At 35.1% G+C, this 19,461-nt stretch overlaps 2 protein-coding genes across 3 annotated transcripts in view; both read right to left on the minus strand.

Annotated features, from left to right (window-relative positions):
* The window catches only part of LOC124455499, a 28,138-nt gene extending 12,115 nt beyond the window's left edge, over positions 1–16,023 (minus strand). The window contains exons 1-19 of one of the 2 annotated variants that reach the window (XM_047006130.1): positions 15,777–16,023; positions 14,227–14,337; positions 13,451–13,483; positions 12,800–12,858; positions 12,481–12,542; positions 12,240–12,294; positions 11,615–11,743; positions 10,315–10,365; positions 9,921–9,985; positions 9,495–9,527; positions 8,066–8,153; positions 7,588–7,676; positions 6,637–6,699; positions 5,680–5,771; positions 5,098–5,237; positions 4,807–4,917; positions 3,963–4,331; positions 3,258–3,409; positions 2,328–2,386 (exon numbers count right to left, since the gene is read on the minus strand). In XM_047006130.1, the coding sequence (XP_046862086.1) occupies positions 2,328–2,386; positions 3,258–3,409; positions 3,963–4,331; positions 4,807–4,917; positions 5,098–5,237; positions 5,680–5,771; positions 6,637–6,699; positions 7,588–7,676; positions 8,066–8,153; positions 9,495–9,527; positions 9,921–9,985; positions 10,315–10,365; positions 11,615–11,743; positions 12,240–12,294; positions 12,481–12,542; positions 12,800–12,858; positions 13,451–13,483; positions 14,227–14,337; positions 15,777–15,792 (1,777 nt within the window). In that variant the 5' untranslated portion in view covers positions 15,793–16,023. Of the gene's footprint in view, positions 1–2,327; positions 2,387–3,257; positions 3,410–3,962; positions 4,332–4,806; positions 4,918–5,097; positions 5,238–5,679; positions 5,772–6,636; positions 6,700–7,587; positions 7,677–8,065; positions 8,154–9,494; positions 9,528–9,920; positions 9,986–10,314; positions 10,366–11,614; positions 11,744–12,239; positions 12,295–12,480; positions 12,543–12,799; positions 12,859–13,450; positions 13,484–14,226; positions 14,338–15,447; positions 15,736–15,776 lie in introns of those variants that run through there. The other variant, XM_047006129.1, reaches the window with a different exon arrangement.
* Positions 16,024–17,112: 1,089 nt separating this feature from the next.
* Positions 17,113–19,461, minus strand: LOC124455457 (zinc finger MYM-type protein 1-like). The gene has a single exon (XM_047006090.1). It carries the CDS (start codon positions 19,459–19,461, stop codon positions 17,113–17,115), a length of 2,349 nt encoding a protein of 782 aa, XP_046862046.1.

The raw sequence follows: 19,461 nt of genomic DNA on the forward strand, positions 1-19,461 counted from the left end.
GTGAACACAGCGAACAAAACAAAGATATGTCCCAAAGTCGACAGAAAAGAGATATGGATGATACCATGCTCATACTTAAAACGCTTGCATCAGAAGAAAAGAATCATTTATTCAAGAATCAGTTCTCAAGGATATAATGACAGGTGTAAACGCAGATGATTCCGTTGATGTTGATGAATCTCGAAGTAAAGGAGAAAACATATTGTCAAAGATGGCTGGTACAAAAGTATGCGACTACACATTTACACGTAAAGATCAGGCCATTACTCTTGCTGCAGGCTCATCAGTAAAGATAAACGGAGTAAAAGTACATGACGATCCACAGCTTCTGTTTCAGAGGTTAGTCTTTGCATGTAATATCGTTGATGATTTAGAAGAAGTATTTCAATACGAGCTTTGTAGTTATCCAGCAGCCTTGTTCGATTCCCCGCTAACGTTGCGAAAGCCTCAGAAGTCTAATCTTGCAGACACATTGTGGGAAATGCTGTCACCTGATGCTAAGGCCGGCCCGGTCGGCGAAACCAAATTCGTCATTGATGGAGGAGCTCTTCTTCATCGCGTACCATGGCCAAAGAAAGCAACCTTTCAAGAATTGTGCCAGAAGTACTGCCACTATGTAAAACAGAAATATGGGGCAGGAAGTTGTATTGTTTTGACGGTTATGATAACCCATCTACTAAGAACATGGCGCAACAACGAAGATCATCCGGAAAGGTTGGGGCAACAGTGTCATTCGAAGCTGACATGAAGATAACAATGAAAAGAGATGTATTCCTTGCTAATATACACAATAAGAAACGACTTATAACTACTCTTCGAAATTATCTGGATTTGAATGGCTGTACTACACTCCAAGCCGATGGCGACGCTGATCTTCTCATAGTAAAGTCAGCTGTTTCAAGTGCCATGAAATATCCTACCGTTCTTGTTGGAGATGAAACAGATCTTCTTGTTTTAATGTGCTATTACGTCAAAGTGGATGAGGGATGTGGTCTTTATTTTCGTCCAGAACCAAAGAAAACAACTAAACGTAGAACGGAAAGAGTATGGAACATGAGAATAGTGAGATCAGAGCTGGGTGAATCTCTGTGTAAAAAAATTTTGTTTCTTCATGCTATTGCTGGTTGTGACACGACATCCCGGCCCTTTGGCCTTGGAAAATCGGCACCTCTTAAGAAATTCACAGATTCAAACTATTTCCGTGAACAAGCATCAGCATTTGAAGTTTCAAACGTCAGCATGAATACGGTTATCCAGAGTGGTGAAAATGCCTTGGTCTGCATGTATGGAGGAAAAAAAGGCGAGACTCTAGACAGTTTGCGCCACAGGAAGTACTACGAGAAGGTGTGCACTAAAGGCCGAATGGTAGAGCCCAAAAGTCTTCCCCCAACATCTAGTGCAGCCAAGTATCATTCATTGACAGTCTTTCTTCAAGTTAAGCAATGGCAGAGTCAAGACGGAGGATTGTTGATTGATGCATTTGGTTGGAAAATGTGTGGTTATGTTATCGTACCGAGAACAACTGATCTTCCAGCAGCTCCTGAAAACTTGCTTAATATGATACGATGCAACTGTACCACAAATTGTTCAACTGCAAGATGTACCTGTCGTAAAAATGGACTTCACTGCACAATGGCATGTGGTCAATGTAGAGGTACTGGTTGCACTAACAGTGGTGTTGATGTTGAAGATGATTAACAAAAGTATGAAATGACAGAAATGTCTTTGTAAATCAAAGTACACTATATCAACCATATGTAAATTTAGTGACACTCTTGTATTACTATGTAACCTAAAGGATTCCTTTTTTTCGGTCGTTGAAGACTTAACATGATTTTTAATAGCCACGCTGCAGATTTATATAATCAAATATGATATTCGTTAGGTCAAAGCAGTGTTATTTTGTAATTCTTGTTTATAGCCTCGTTTTCATGTCATAATTTCACAGAAAACATTATTTTACGAAGTTGCCGGCCTCAGATCATGTGGGACTTTTAATATGTTGTTCTGTACATGAAAGGAAAGATATTTTTGAAGAGTGAGCTTTTGTGGGAATTAGTTCAAGGTTCAACCATAAATCTACTGGACTATAACCATTAATCTTGTCAATAAATGACACCATGCAGTTGTAAAATTATTCAGGAGATTTCTAATTGAATTTTTCACATCGAATTGAATTTCAGTTCATTTGTATAATTTAAATCTTCAGAAATCTAAAAGGATATATATGCAACTTATTCATACGCAAGGACATTAACTGCAAAGTTTGCACAAAGAGCAATGCAGGCTACATTTGAATTTATATTGGGGCCATATAAATCACTTACCAACAGTATTTATCTTGACTTTCTTTTTTTTCTTATCACGCACAACTATTGGCTCCTTGCTAGAAAATTTCAGAATAATTAACAACACTGCTAACAAACTTAACTTTTGTCTTAAATGTGTTCTGTTCAATTTGGTGCATTTTTTGGCTATTAAAAAATTACATGACACGAGCCCCAGATCAACAAAGTGTTAAAACATTTTTGAGAATAAAAGCGATCCAGTATTTTGTACTTGTACTTGGGCATATTTCATTGGACATGAGACATAAAAATACATTCAAAGTGGAAAAGCTTTTTCGCAAGCACCAATTTAAGAATTACCACACTTCAAAATAATTTCACGTCTTACTATAAACCAGCAAACTAGACTTATATGAACAGCTCGTTAAGAGTAAGGTCTAAAGATGTAAAATATCAACAAATGATAATCGTACCAATCGACAGCAACCTAATTATAGCAAGATAAAAGCATCACAATTTATCTTAAAGAGCAAGACTAGAAAAGTTATTTAGTTTAAGAGAAAATTTTTTGAGAAACATGAAGAATTATTTTCATTAAGTGAATACACAGAGCAACCTGGATAGTTTAATTACCAATAACTCGTATGCAATTGAATAAACTTCTGACTTAACACAAGTGTAAATCAATTATACAGCAACAAGGGTTATTTGATTTTCTAGAGGATGGTCAAAATGAGCAAGGTGATTTTGCAATGACCAAATTTTAATCATTTTTAACATGAAATGATTTTGAAAATACTGACATCACTGATACGTTTCCTGGTTTTCGGTGTGCTAATTTTAATTGGAAAAGTACAACAGACACACGTCACCAAATAATTAAATAAATCCCGATTTCCTGTTTACTTTCATGCAGAATTTCATAATTGAAAAAGCAATCTAGTAGATAAACTGACTCTAACTCCTTACCTCTCTTCTGAGTCATATCCAGCTAAAACATCGACATGTGTCGAGATGTCCTTAACAGTGATGGATTCTTGTAATACGTTACTCTCAGCAGGTGAATCGTAACCACTTGTCTCTCGACTTGTATCGATTGTATCCCAACATTGTGGAAAGGGCTAAAGTTTAGATTCGATATAAGTACATCGGTGACTTCTTATGCATAAGTGTACATTGTCGGACTGTAAAATTTTTAACCTTGATTATGAAGAATATGCGTCGATCACTCGTTTGTAAATTGCAGTTAATGAAGTTTTTTGTTTCTTAGATTTGATGAAAAGTACAATGTAAGTGACAAGGCAGACTGACTTAATTCGCATCAGCTTCGCTTCAGCAAGAGCAAGAAACATTGACCACAGCGTGACCAATCCTGGATTCCATGCTCAACCGCATTTAAATATGTCTTAATCGTCATCTTCCCATGCGGGGTATGTAGCGCAAAATGAAGAGCAAAAGTATTCAGTAGCAGATTCACCATCAATAAAAATAAATGATACATACTCAAATTTAAATTCAAAATATCTTCAAAACAACACCATTGGTGTTAGAAAGTTACCAATGAACTTGCTTGTAAGACGTTTTAAATTTAAATATATGCAAGAAAGAGCAGCTGTACTTATTTTAATCCATCGTAGATCCACCACAGATGGTACATATGTAGATTGTTCCTACCTTTACATTTCCACCAGCAGCACCACTGAAAGCAAATGCATTTGAAAAACTCAATTGGCCAGCAGCTTGTGCTCCAGCTAACAGCATGTTGTCCAAAGAGAACTCTTTCAACTTATCTTTCAAAGAGTTCTTTAGCTTTGAAAGTCGCACTTTTTGCTCGGTATCTTTTGCCTCGTCTAAATTTTCCAAACCAGAGTCCATAGTTATCAAACTGTCCAAGTCTGTGTTGCTTGTAAAATCGCTAGAAAAACTGCGTGTTTCTGAGTCATCAATGGACGACGCTGGCATGCTTTCGAAAACATCGTTTTCATGACTGCTGGGAAGTTTCTCTAAATCGTTTTCAAGATCCGTCAGATCACGAACGATTTGCTGAAATAATGGAGAACGTTATGTCAAGGAGATGGCAAGTATTGCGTTACACTAATGTTTTTAAGTAATATTGATATATGGCAAGCGTCACTTCCGGCAAAATAGCGCGCTTTGATTGCTCGTAAACATTTTTCCTGGTCCATTATTTTCCGTAATAGACCACGGGCCAAAACTCATATACAGTCGAATGTAAACAACGAAATAAAAAACAATTACGATTTATTTTTTACTGACGATAAGTAGAAAAGTGAACTATGGTATATAAATTCTTTTTCTAGAATAATGAAAAGAAAGCGAAAGGAGGACGAGTTTAAGAGAAACTATGAAATGCATGATTTCAGACTGTATGCTTGGCTTTCGGATATGTAGCTAGATATATACGAGTGGACGAAAAGATTTCTTCTCGTTTTAAATTCGCTTTACATTGAATGAGAGTAAACTCTTTGTTGATTACGAGAGAGAGTAATTAGATCACCTCATGAAGAAGATCGTTATTTATAATTTCTTTCACACGTCTGACAACATATTCTGGCACATGATCACGTGCTGACATAGGAATTATTTGCGTCTTACACGACAAGAGAACCTAAAATACACCCACATTACTTTACTTTAGATTATATATTCTGTAAAATAATAATATTTTAGGCTTTACTAAGTTATGTTATGTTATGTTATGTTATTTTATGTTATTTTATGTTGATTTGTGATATGTTAGACATTAATGAGTACAATTCATTTCTGTAAGAAAGAAACAACACAAAACCTTTGAACACTGCATCCAGCTTCCCATAACAAACAGTTTGGCAACGCATTCTTTTGGTGGGATAAGGGAGAAACGAGTAACAAATCCTCCGGTTTGAAAAATGAAAATATATTGACGGTTGCAGCATACATCCTCAATATCTGCAAAAATATCATGTACGTAAAATGCAATATGAGAAACAATATATGAATAGTACTTATGCCTTCGATGAATAGTCTTCTAACGAAACGTATTTTTGGTAACTTTAAAAAAATATGTTTGCCCGTTGATCGACTTAATTTATTAGATTTAACAACAACGACGCTCTCGGACTTTATCCAAAATCGACGTGTTTCTTTTCATATAATATGTATATAATGTATGTACTATATTCATGGCATATCTTAGAAAACTAAAAACGCGAACTACTTTGAATCAATGTGTTATAAAATTAATGGGTATCATAATTTTTTGCATTTAACTGCTCAACAAAACTTTGCAAAAACAAATTGCACCTTTCCACATAAACGCCCTTGAGGCTAGATCGAAACATGATACCTAACAAAAAGCTACTCATTGGGAAAATAAAGCTTTCGCCTTTACCAAATAGCTGATTATTCCATAGCACCAGTTCTCCTTTTTTAGGGTCAACGATAATAATCCTATCCTTCGTCCACGTCAAAAGATAATCATCTCTGTAAAAGAAGAGCGTGTATCATCATATACAAAGAATATACCATCAAATAGACAACAAATGTGCGGAAACTAATTTTTCCGTTGACGTTAATTTGACTTAAGTATAAAAGAGGTCCTCCGTAGCTTTTTAATGATAAAAAGCAAACACGTTTTTCGTTAAGTTAAGATAACAACAAGCATGCTTACATATCAGCACGGTAGCGAGAAATCATACTGAGACGAAGAAACGTAGTTTATTGTAGCTCAATTATTTTTATGACATGTGAAAACTAATGACATGTTTGTAAATGTAGATCGTCCAGGTTGGTATAGTCCTGAGAAGGACTGTTTTTGTTGTTGTTGACTGACGTTTCGACAACAACAAAAACAGTCCTTCTCAGGACTATACCAACCTGGACGATCTACATTTACAAACGTGTAACGATACTCCCGGGTTCAAACCATTTACTTTATGTGAAAACTACATTATGTAGCTAGTTGTATCATGCAAAACAGGTAAACAAGAAAGAGTGAAATGTACATATATATGGTAAGAAACTATTTTCGTCCCAAAAACTGTTGTCAGGCGAGACGCAATGAAAAAGCCACTGCAAGCATAATCAGCTTTATGTTTCCTTTCTTCAACTAACTCGTAAAACACAAATACTTTAATTTGCTTATTTGTGAACATAAATATACGAAGATAAAAAACGCAAAGAATCTTCCAGCATATCAACCGACAATTCTTTTACTAAGACTTCCTAATACAAAAATAAACTACGTATATATATCACAGGAATCTATCGCACTCTTGGCGCCCAATAGTTTCTACATCTTAGACAATTCGACCGATAATGCTGCAATAAAAAATTACAAATAAAAAACCTGATAATGAGGAGTTTTGGAAAGTTGTTTACGTCGCATCGTTCAGAAACAGGTTTCTCGTCTCTAAATAAAGTTAACAATACGTAATTATAATAAACATAATGTGTATGAAACTGTGTTATCTCTACCACTCATCATCACTATAGAAAAGCTGGCTTTTCTTATTTTCACCACTCATAACGATTATATCAATGCTGGTATCTCCCCACAAATATGACCACAAAAGAAATGCTGGCATCGATTTTATCTATCACCGATGACTACTAAATAAACGATGTTATCGCCCATCTTTCCACTCATGACCAATATAGAAACACTGGTATTGCCCATTTCCACCACTCATGACCACTATAGAAATGATGGTATAGCCCATCTTCCCCACTTATGACCATTATAGAAACACTGGTATAGCCCATTTCCACCACTCGCTACAAATATAGAAATGATGGAATAGCCCATCTCCACCACTCATGGCCACAATAGAAATGATGGTATAACCCATCTCCACCACTCACTACCACTATTGAAAATCTCGCATTTCCCATCTCCTCCAATACGACCACTAAAAAAATTCTAGCATCGCCACTATCCACCACACATGACCACTATATAAATTCTGGTAACGCCCATCTTCACCAGTCATGATCACTACAAAAACACTGGTATCGCTTATCTCGATAACTTATGACTACCATACCATACCACTAAGGAAATGTTGATATTCAGCCGTTCTAGCTATAGCATTAAAGTAGCCACAACGAAAATAAGATTGTAAAAAATCGTTTCGGAAAGTCATTAGCACTTTCTTCAACAAAGCGTGTTAAAGAAGAAACAAATACTCAAAAAGTAAAAAAACGAAACAAAGACGATTTCTGTTTATTCTCGACGCTTTTATCGAACAGCTTTCCAGTTAGATAGGTAGATTAAAATATCAAACTATTGTTTTCTCACCCAGATACACGGCCAACCAAAGACGAGCTGGATGTTGCCAAAAGTTTCTTGTATTGTTGCGTGGATAACACCTGACCCGATTCATCAACCTTAAAAAGATATATGATAGTAAACTAAAACTAACAAAAAAAGAAGAAAACAAGAAGAAAAACTCATTTTTACAGAAAAATGCAGTTGATAACTGACAAAAATAAAAAATAACGCATCAATAAGAAACTGATAGTATACACGGATGCGTAATACCCTGAAAGTTCAAGAGACAATGAAAATTTGTAGTGTGACTGATGTCAGCTTCGATTTTTGAAATACGGTGACCACGATAAGCAAAGGCAAATCACGAGATGAGCTGGAACGAGTAGTCGGTCGTTAATTGATTGGAACTGACAGTAATCAATGCAGGAGTCGATATTTGTGGGTTATAACAAGAAAAAAACAACATGAAATTTGTGTTCTGCCATGTATACAAAAATATTCAAACCTTCCATATTCTCGCCCCAGGTCTCGCACAAAATGCATGTACTTCACCGTCGGTTTGCCGTAGTAAGCATGCTCCAAACTGGCCATCCCTATAAATAATGAAATTATGTAGAACTAATAAAAAGTATGATGGAGTACACAAGACAAATAGCAGAAACTTGTATTAAACAAACGGCCATTCAGAATATGCAATCACCTGTTTTTATTTTTGTTTGTTTATATAATTGTATTTTATATTTGTTTAATAAAAATAGTCAACAGATTCAGTAACTGTTTTCACAAACATTTGCATTACAAAATGAGGTGAAAATGATTACAACACATCGTTATTATTTCATAAATTTTAACATCGCGTTAGTGTTTATTTAGCAAATAGATAACATTTAACCGTTGTCCATACAGTTATAGATACACGGGTATGACGTCATTTGTGATAAAAACTAAAAAAGTGGCCACGAGATGAGTCAAATGACGTCTAACCCGTGTATCTATAACTGTAAAGACAACGGTTAAATGTTATCTATTTGTTTTATATAATAAATACAAAAAAATCCCAAATTAAACAGTCAAACAGTTGTTGTCTTTGTCCCCCAACACTCGGAGGATTGAAAAGTCTTGATTTTGCAAATATCACGCTTACGTGATCTATGCGGATTGAAGAAATGCTATTGGCTGGCTTAATCACGTGATAAAATGTAATTGGCTACCAAAATAAACAAGTAATGGCTGATTTGTTAAAATTTTCTTATCGGAGACGAAGTACAACTCAATGTTTCAAAACGGGTTTTTTCTTTTTCTTTTGCTCAAATACGCCTAATGCTTAAACTAGGTTTTCTTAATTTTTTATTTGCCCATTCAGGGATAAATTCAGGTAAATATTGAAATAAATTCGCCGCTCGATTGTCATTTCAAAACAAGAAATTTTTCGTGACGTCAATTCCGCGCTCTGTCCTCTTATAGATCATAGCTCTCGACCAATGAAAATGCTCAAATTATTCTGGGTATTATAAATAAAGAAATATTAAATTACTATCTATGATAGACGTATGTATCAAAGTTTTGACCGACAACAGAGTGATTACTTTATATTTAAAAACGCCTTAATAAATTACAAGATTAATAGTAACTGTTCAGTGGAAAATTAAAGACTGGCATCCCCAAGCTTTATATAAAAATTTTTATTGAAAATGGTCAGCATGTTCATAAAACATATGAGCTAAACTCAAAAACCTATTCAAGAGCGTTGAACTAGACAAAATTTCAAATCCAGTTAAACTAAGGCGACAACATAATACGGCAAAAGTTGCGGAAATAAGTACAATAAATAAAACATCCAAAAAAATCTTCGATTATTGAGAAAAAATTGTAAAAATTAAGGCCGGTCTGTTCATACGACAAAACTGCCATATTGTAAATAGAACTGAACAAACCTTTCCTTTGTCCCAATTGGTATAATACTGTCACTTGAAAAAAAAACATATTCACAGAGTTGACACATTGATGTAATAACAAACCTTTTGCAAGTAAATCGAACATCTACGTACTTTGTAGAAACGTTGCATATGCCAACTAGCTATATATAAATGTTGTAAATGCCCGACTTTTAATTATGGAAACGTCGGTCTTGTTATATTTATTGTAAAATTTTTTGCAAATGCTACCAAATAACGGAATGTCACGTGTTGGTCTTTCTTCTTGAAATGTAGCTAATAACGCAGTCACTATGCGTTATGGTGGATGCTTTATTACTCAAGCAATATATTTATAATAAATATAAATTGACATATATAGTGACCAGCAATAAGACCACAGACGAAAAATGCTGCCGAAATTCACAGTGGAAAGCTCTTACTTACCTACTGAGACTAAAATAAGAACATCTTTTTGTGTTTGATATGAGTAATCTCTCTTCAGCAAAGTCCTACGAATATTTTATCAAAACGTTAAAAGAAAAAACTTATTCATATATTCGCCGCAACGTGTTGTAGCTACGTAAAACTCCACACGTATTTGCAGAACCTTAAAGCCAAACAAAGCGAACCTTCGAAGCAAAGCAAAAATATATTTGCAATAAACACTTTCTTCGCCACTATATGAAGATGATTCAATTGATCAAGTTTTCAAACAAATTCTTGCACGGTTGTCATATCATTCAATAATATGACAATTTTACGAGATACATAACTAATACAGATGTCATTCATGAAGTTAGTCACAAACGATGATACTTTCATAAAACTATTAACTTACCAATTGCACTATAGGTGGACCTTCTTTAACAAGAGTTTGAACCCGACGTATCTTAAAGTGATATAACGAGAAAAAACCCATCAAGACTGGAAGCGGTTCGCCTCAATACTGATAAATGTACGTAAGGCTATGTAAGAAGTTATTATATTTTGTGTTTAGTGAATGATTTTTGACGTACTTATCGCATGTCAAAGTCATGAAAATTTGTTAATTAGAGTTTGAAATTAGTAGCTAATGCTACATATTTTTATCGTGACTTTGTTAGTTTAACAGAACACGTCAACATTTGCTGAATAAATATACTTGACGAATATTATGATCAAAAGAAAACGTAATAGACCCTGAGAAAAAGTAAATAGCAATCTATACATTTCATATCGCATCCTCATATCATGATACAATTCATTATCAATTAAGGTCATAGTGATGGAATGAATGCATTTAAAATAAGTATTACAGTGCAGTTTGTAGTGCTTTGCATATTTTATGGTACGTTTCACTGCATATTACGTAAATTGGATATTTTAAATTAAATTTCATGTATGGCACATTTCATGTTATATTTAAGAATTGCGTTGCAGTTCATGGTACATAACATGATAACTTTTACCATAAATATCTCATGTTAAATTTCATTGTACAATTCATGGTAAACTTTAAGGTACATTTCATTGCCCATTTCAAGCCAAATTTTATGGTACATTTCATGTCAAATTTTACTCACCGCAGCCATAAATAATTTCAAGCGAATTTTTTTACTTTCTCTTAATCTTAGTAGGAATAATTGAAAATTTTCATAAAAATATGGCATATTCTGCTGCGTTATAAAATTTATTTTTCCACTAAAAATGCTACTCTTTTGATCAGACCGTTAAGAAAATCTTAAAATGGCGAAACGCGGCAATTGTTATAGAAATAATTCATCTGGGTTTCTGAAATAATTGTTAAATCATTAAGTTAGTAAAAAGCTTCAACACGAAAATTTGCGGTATGTTTAATGGAAGTATCTATGTTTTTTGACAAAGCTCTTTTTGGTAGAATAAAGTAATTTCTCTATATCTACATAATTTATGTACAACTTAGGAAATAGGGTGGATAGTTACCTTCATACTTCTGCAAATGGTTAAGATTTGTAGAACGAGCTAATACTTTATTAAAATGTTTTTAAGTTAATAGTTAAGAGACGAGTCCATTGTACGTAAAAGAGAAAAGTCTACGTAACATGGGCAACTGAAAAAATGAAGATGCTCGCCTTTTATAATTTTTAATTTAAATCCGTGCATAAGTGATGCAATTGTACCTTTGTCGTGTAAATTTCCACACTAGAAACACATCCTCTATTGTCTCCAATAAACAGCTTAGAAGAAGATGAATGCCAGCAAAGACTTGTTATTGTAGCATTCTTGTGCTCGTCGTTTTTTCTGACGAGCTAAAAACAAAGGCAGACAATTAACTGAAATATGTAACTTGTTGCCATTCATACTAAAATAGACGCATCGCGATACTAAAATAGACGCGACTGTGTAGAGCATGAACATGTCTTGAAACTGAACGTTTCTCGCAGAATATTCCATCACTAAATGAACAACAAAATGAACATAATCCCCAATTTTTTTTCAAACAATGAGATCGCACAATCTTGAGCATTTTCCCACGAGAGAATTTTCACATTACGTTTCAATATGGCATCATCAGTTATTGTATAACTATTCAAAAGAGTGAACTGTGTCGACATTAGCCTCTGCTACAAATAACGTATCCATATGCCTGCAGCAAATAATCTATCTCTATCGGTCTCAATATGGATGCACGAATGCCCATTTTAACTTATCTACAACCTGTCAGCCAAACCCCAGTAAAGTTAACCTGTACATTGAGATGTGTGTGCTTTACTTTTTTATAATAATCAATCAATATAGTTCCACCTGTGACTTTTCTCTCTTCTCAAAATTGAGTTCCCATACAGCAACATGACCACAACTACAAGTGTTATCACAAAAGTTAGTAAAGAAAAAAGTTGCACGTCCATATATTGTGCAATGAAGAAGAGCTAATGTGTTTCACTGAACTTGGTAACAGGACAATGAATTTTGACTAATCAGAGACAATAAAACCGCAAGCTCTAACTTATTTTATGAACGAATTACTACGAGACCTCGTACAAACCTCAAGGATGCAGCTAAAAACCTTTCTTCATTTGAAAACAGAACATGAACAACACCAACATCCTTTAAAAGAGCAATATGCATAACTGTTCATTCAAATTTGGCCAGAAATTACACGTGTTTACTACTGGTTATCAGTAGCGGATCCAGCGTTTGTCAAAATAAATTATAGCTGCTCAATTTTAAATTCAAAGTTTACAGAAAAATACTATTGATTATGAATTCCTAAAGAATATAATTTTACCAATGGGATTACCTCTACGGTACTTAGAAATGTAACTACATGCCAAAATGTGCTGCAGTAATTTATTTTAACTTACGCTAGATCCGCCACTGCTGGTTATCTTGAACTTAGCAAATGTTTGCCAACGTTTGATAGCTAAATTACAGATATGGGATGAAAATTGAATGCACGAAGCCTCGTTATGTTTTACAAAACGGCCACGACTACTAAGAATTAAGGTGTGCGGGAACCATAAAAGTTGTTGAAGAATCATATGTTTATAGCTTATAGCATTGGAATCTGTACAAGTGGTGAAAAAAACGCGTTAATTAGAATAGGATGATGTCACAAGAAATTATCTCAAATAAAAAAGAGAGAAAATAAAAAATAGGAAAATCTCGTCCAGGAATAGTTGCCTTAAATATTCCCGTATGCTTTGAGCATTCATTTACACATATGAATGAGATATGTAAATAAGACATGTGTCAACAAAAAGCAGAACAATTTGTACATAAACTATATTGCATTGTTTCGCCAGGGTAACCAACACTATTTAATTCATGATTTTATGTCATGATTATTCTATTCTTGGTAACTAATTAGTGCTTTCGACTAGCACATCACCTGCACATAAATGTTCAAGATAAAGTAAATTAAAACATGAATGTAAATTCAGTTCACACAATAAATTTCATGTTTGTAAAACAATGAATACTTTTCAGTTGCTCATAAACATAAGAATACTTACAACTATGCGGCTTGTGTCCTGTTGAGGGAAGACCTACAGTGAAATTATTGCATAGTCAGTTGAGTCCATAATAAACATTACAAGTTTTGTTCAAATAGTCGGAGAATTAACAAAAAAAATGTTAAGATAATACAGAAGGTGTTAAGGAAAGTGTCTCATTTGAGGCAGGTATATAGAAAACAGCAAATGTCTGCAACAATTAAAGCAGGTATTTTGGGGGAGAGATATAAAAAACATTGTCCGCAATATGGCAAGTGTTCTTTAAGCCAGGTATTTACATAATAACAGATGTTAACAGGAAGGCATGTGTCTCTTTAGAAGCCGCTTTTAAAGAATTGCAAGTGCTATCCTTAAAGAAAGTGTTTATTCAAACTGTATATAGATAATGGCAGGCATCAGCTTCCAGAAGATGTTTCTTTAAACAACAGTGACTAGGATGATGGCAGGGGGTAGCATAAATGCAAGTGTTCTTTCAAGAAACATGTTTGCATGAAGTAAATTTTGACTACTAATCACAATGAACATGATATTGAAAACTATTTCCAGCTGAAGACATCATAAAATATAAAACAATGGCTGTATTGCATCGTTGCATGATGAAAAATTAGTCTGAATAAATTCTGAAAATGAATGGAATATCATTTGCTATTGATGATTTTGAAAGGTTTTTATATATATATTATAGTTGGATTTACCTCAAAGATAAAGAGTAGACACATTTTTAAGATAGGAAAAAGTTGTCTGCACAACATTTACAATGAAGTAATCACACCTACCTTGGCATTCAGAAAACAATAATGTCGGTGAGATGATCTTCGAAAAATGTGGATTCCACCTGCATTTGTGCCAAGAGCTAAATAATTTGCTGATACATGGAAACTGGTATACTAAAAAAACATAAGGCAAAATATGTTTAATATGCAAGGTGATTCAAAATACGCCTTCAAATACTTTAAATGAAGTATAAATTATCAACACCTAAATCATGTCTTTTAAATAACTATTTTCATTTTGTTTACATAAACAAAAAACTAATGTGGTTGATGTGCACATTATAGCATAGGCAGTCGCAATTTTTGTCCAACCATGTAAACTCATTGCAAATCAAAAGATTTCTATAAAAATGAATTTGATAATGCTTCAACTATTTAAATCACAGGACCTATTTGTGCAGGCTTGCTACATGTACTGGACATGCATGACATAATCATTAATTAACTCCAAAGGCAAGATCATGATTTTACATTCACAATTTAGACAATACACAAAAATACACATTGATCTATCTCAACAAAGTTGGATTTATAAAATCTTTCCATTCCATTGTACAATACTTTACATGATTAATGTTATTTTATTTTAATTTAATAATTTTTCAATTTAAGGAGTCCATGGTAACTTTAGGCAGCATCATGCAATTGGTGAGCCAACCAAAACAGTTAATTGAAATAAGTAAATGAAATAGTTAATAGCAGTTAAGTTATTTACAGCCATTAGCTTAATTATGACCATTGTGGCATGTGTTCATGTCGAAGCATTTATAACACGAGTGAAGCTGTAATGGAAAAATATAGAATAGACGTCTCTGTTTTTAAAATGAAAATTATGAACGCTTAATGCAATCAAAGTATCACGACCCTCAGATGTACTCTTTTGAAAATCTCTCGAGCAGGATGGACAGCATTACTGAGAAATGTGTGTTTCTACACATCTAAGTTTGGAATATAATTATTGACATAAATACACATAATCATCAAAATAATAGATATGATATCCATGTTTATAGTACATGTACCAGCAATTATTTGATTCTAATTAGATTGTTGTCGTTCTCATTCAAAATAAAACCCACAAGTACGATTCGTAAGGCACGACTTCAAAGTTAATTACATGATCAATGCTAACAGCATCACCAGATACGAACGCTTTCGAAATAAGAAAAGCTCGTACTACGAACGTACGAAGCAACTGCATTTTATTCGCAGTATTTATAATACCTTAACTCTAGTTGAGCCTTTCAAAGGAACATGTAATCCATCAACATCTTTATGTTTGAATAAGTAAAATGAAGGTTCCTTTTCAACGGCAATGTCCATATTCCTTACCGCTAATCCATCTCGATTATTATACTCGAATTTTGTAGTTAAGTTTATTGCTTAAGTGGCATTCGGTACTCATGTGACTGACGCGGAGAAGTCTGTCTCCAGACAGCTCGGGGTGGTTCGGTTAAATTAACTTTAGCCTTTACTCTTCCTGCAGTTCGTGATTTTTAATTTTACTCATAATTTTTTTTTTATTTATTCCTCCTTTCAGATTCTTGTCTTACCTGAGTTACTTTCCATGTATCAAATAAATTTTGCAACAACTTGCTTTCGGAATATATAATTTGGTCGTGCTAGCCAGACTGGTGCACAACCAAAAACGGGCGAATGCTGTCCCACGTGGTTTTAGGCAATGATTAAGGCAGATGTCACGCAGAAACGTAGTATAGTGTAAATAATATGAAGTATTTCAAAATGCAAATGAAGGATTAGAAGTAAATTTTGTTTTCGCTAATAACTGTTAACATTATAAAAAAATTTTGAAATTTGAGTGGGTTGAAAACACCTCAGTTTGAAAAATGTTTGGTCGTGCTCAACACAAGCAGCACGACCTCTAGCTACGCCAGTCAAGTGTTACAATTAGTAAAAATAAGGTCGTTTTAATGCGTCAAAACAACTACTTCGAATTTAATTGTCCCTCCAAAGGCAAAAAAGCACATAATACATTTAAGTATTATTCTCATACGAAGATAGATGTAGTTTATTGATTGAAGTAGTGTCATCTCTATAAAAATCTGACACCAATCACATTTTCAAAGTTTTCGTTAACTCTTCGATGTAATTATAACATTCTTTCCATCATTCAGCTTCACGTGAATCATGAAAAAAGATAATTCTGGTTTCCTGGAGAACTTGTTTTCTCAGTATCATATGAAAATCACTTCATAAATTCTTTGGATGTTAATTGCATGCAAAACATTAAATCCATTATATCATATTTCAAAAGTTAATTAAGTTAGGTTATTTTGCAAAATCATTAAAATCATTTGGAAGACCTTGACAGCAGGGCCGGATTAACATTTTGCGGGGCCCATGGCATAATATCAGTGCGGGGCCCTTGCCCCAACCCCTGTGTTTACCAAAATGCAATAAAAAACTGTTTTTTTAACTCAAACAATAAAACCTCGTATTTTGGCCTATTTAAACCAATACGTTGAATATAATTCCAATTTACAATCACGTACGTATACCAAACATTACATACCAATATTAAACAGACTAATATAATAAACACGATAAAAAAAGACGTAAAAGGTTTTACTGTGCAGAAGTGTTAAGCCTTATAAACGTTATGCTTACGGGATTTCATAAGAGCAAAATCATTAATCAGGGATGACATATCAATACTACGCAGAACATCATTTTCAATACTCAGGCTATTTAGTCGTTCCTGTGTCATGGTTGAACGAAGATGATCCTTTATTAGCTTTAATTTCGAGAACGACCGTTCACCAGAACAATTTGATATCATCATACTGAGGTAAATGCGAAACACAATAACAGTGTTTGGAAATACAGTTTCCAGGTTATTTCCCACAAGAAACCTGTATATACGCAGTTCTAGGAGTCTACGTTCACTTTGATGTCGTCATCATCATCGGATGTTACATCGATGTCATGGTCTTCACTAGGCTGAGCAGAAGATCCAATTCGAGCTGAAGAATAATGAGGTGCAGCTGCATGACTCGCATCTAATGCTCTTTTCACGAATTCTGTGTTGAGAAAGCTAGAAAACTGGAGCAATTCATCACCCAAATTGACTTCGAGGTCAGTGGAAAATGCTTTTTGCAATCTTTGTGCGTTTTCCAACACGTCTTCAGCTGGCAGATCTGTAAGCTTTCGCAGAAAGCCAAACTTTTCAGCAATGTTGATGTAAGCACTCAGTCGTTTTCGCAACTCAGCATCCAGACTATCGATTATTACAAGGAAAGTACCTGTGCGAAACTTGTCGGCTGGAATCTGCAACAAATCAGGTGCTGATCCTGGCTCGTCGTTACGACGATTTCGTTTACGCACGCACTTGATCTCTTCTTTATATTGATCACATTCACTGAGCTCCTTTCCTTTGGCTTCAAATTCTTCAAATCTGGTTCGCAGCGAAAGGACAAACTCAATCAGCGATTCATATAATGCAACAGCAGTGTTGAGATCTTGATCAGCTAATTGCAGGATCTGACTTGTTCTCTGAAATCGTTGCCAGATTTGATGCCATAATGCTGCCAGAATTCCAATTTCAAGCTGGGCCATATCAGACGCAAGACTATTGGCTTCATTTTTGGCTTCAGGCTTCTCATCTTCATCATCATGGATCTCGTCTAAAGCAGCATTAATTTCCTCGTATCCTATTACTAGAGCTTTTGTAGCATCTGCACGTGCTGACCATCGAGTATCAGACATACGTTTAACCGTTGGAAGTCTCTTGCTTGAAAGTTGGTCGTTTAAAACTTTCCAACGATGCGTTGAAGCAGCAAAGAAAGAGTACAATCGTTGGAGGAAGTTGAAGAATCTTGATGCTTCTTGACAACAACTGGCAGATGATTGTCCAACAAGATTAAGGGAATGTGCGACGCAGGGTATGTACTGTGCTAGGCTACAATGTTGCTGAATAATGGCCTGCATACCATTATATTTCCCACTCATATTGCTTGCATTGTCATATGACTGGCCGCGGCAATCCGAAATATTTATATTATTGGTTTTCAAATAATCTAGTAGCCTTTCAGCTAGCAATTTTCCGCTATGTCCACGTATGTTAAGGAAAGATACAAATCGTTCGACAGGACCAGAGGGTAAAACGTATCGAAGAATGCATGTCAGTTGATCAACGTGGGAAATATCTGGGGTAGAGTCTACACAGACGGAGAAATACTTTGCAGCTTTAACTTCTGTAAAAATCTGCTTGCGAACTCGAGTTGCCATCAGTTGGATGAATTCCTCGCAAATGGTCTTTGAGAGATAGGATGTGTGACCCTTTCCCTTATTTGCATTACGGTTGATGTGTTGCGCTAGAAATGGATCGAACATCGATATAAGTTCTAATGTTCCCAGGTAGTTACCGTTTTTTGGCGATCCAACGATCTCATCAGTGCCGCGAAATGGTAAACTTCGCTCGGAAAAGTAACGGATGGTTTCTGTTACCCGCTCAAGTACTGCCCGCCAATAGTTACGCTCATCACTGGCCTGTGTGACCAGTTCTGAATCAATACGGCAGCCAGCATCGCTACGTTGGAGTAGCTGAAAAACAGCATTACGGTGCGCTGAACTTTTCTCATGTCGTGGAATTGACTGGGATGCGCGTTTCCAGTCATTATAACCTTGTTTTCCAAAAACGATGCTGTCAGTCATGAGTTTACACGCAAAACAGAACACGACATGTTTGGATGGTGAATAGCAGAGCCAGTTTCGAGGATGTTGCTGTTTTGTAAGCTCATGTGTGTACGTGAACAAAGTTTTTTGACATCGTCTATTGTAAGCATCTCCCTCATATCTTGTTGATGTTGCGCTGAAATCGGCATCGGAATTTCTGCACTGACTACTGCCTTGACCTGCCCAGTGCTCTCTCATATTGTCAGAAATATCAGTAGGCCATAATCCCAAATCACAAGAGTATCCATCACTGTTATCAGTGGAAATGGACGTATCACCAGATGTCAACTCCTTGGATGTGTCGCTGGTGTCGGGTTCCTCAACTGCTTCTGCCATTGTTGTCATCGCTTCATCTGCAGCAGTCAGCTCAGAAGAACCTTCATCAGCCTTCGGAGGAAACAGTTCCGATATTTTCGGCATTTTACTTAAAACTTTACTTTCCCGTAAAATTCGTTCATCCTTTGCCTTTCGTTTTGCTGCTCCAGATGCATATTTGCGATTTTTGTCGCGGTCGCGGTTGCCACCCCCACTGGTGGAACTCAT

This window comes from Xenia sp. Carnegie-2017, unplaced genomic scaffold, assembly GCF_021976095.1.
Source record: "Xenia sp. Carnegie-2017 unplaced genomic scaffold, XeniaSp_v1 HiC_scaffold_4, whole genome shotgun sequence".
In the NCBI taxonomy this organism is placed as follows: Eukaryota; Metazoa; Cnidaria; class Anthozoa; order Malacalcyonacea; family Xeniidae; genus Xenia; species Xenia sp. Carnegie-2017.

What these genes read in the sequence shown, in the direction of transcription:
- LOC124455457 (XM_047006090.1), bottom strand. Translation starts at nt 19,461, where the DNA reads ATGAGTTCCACCAGTGGGGGTGGCAACCGCGACCGCGACAAAAATCGC.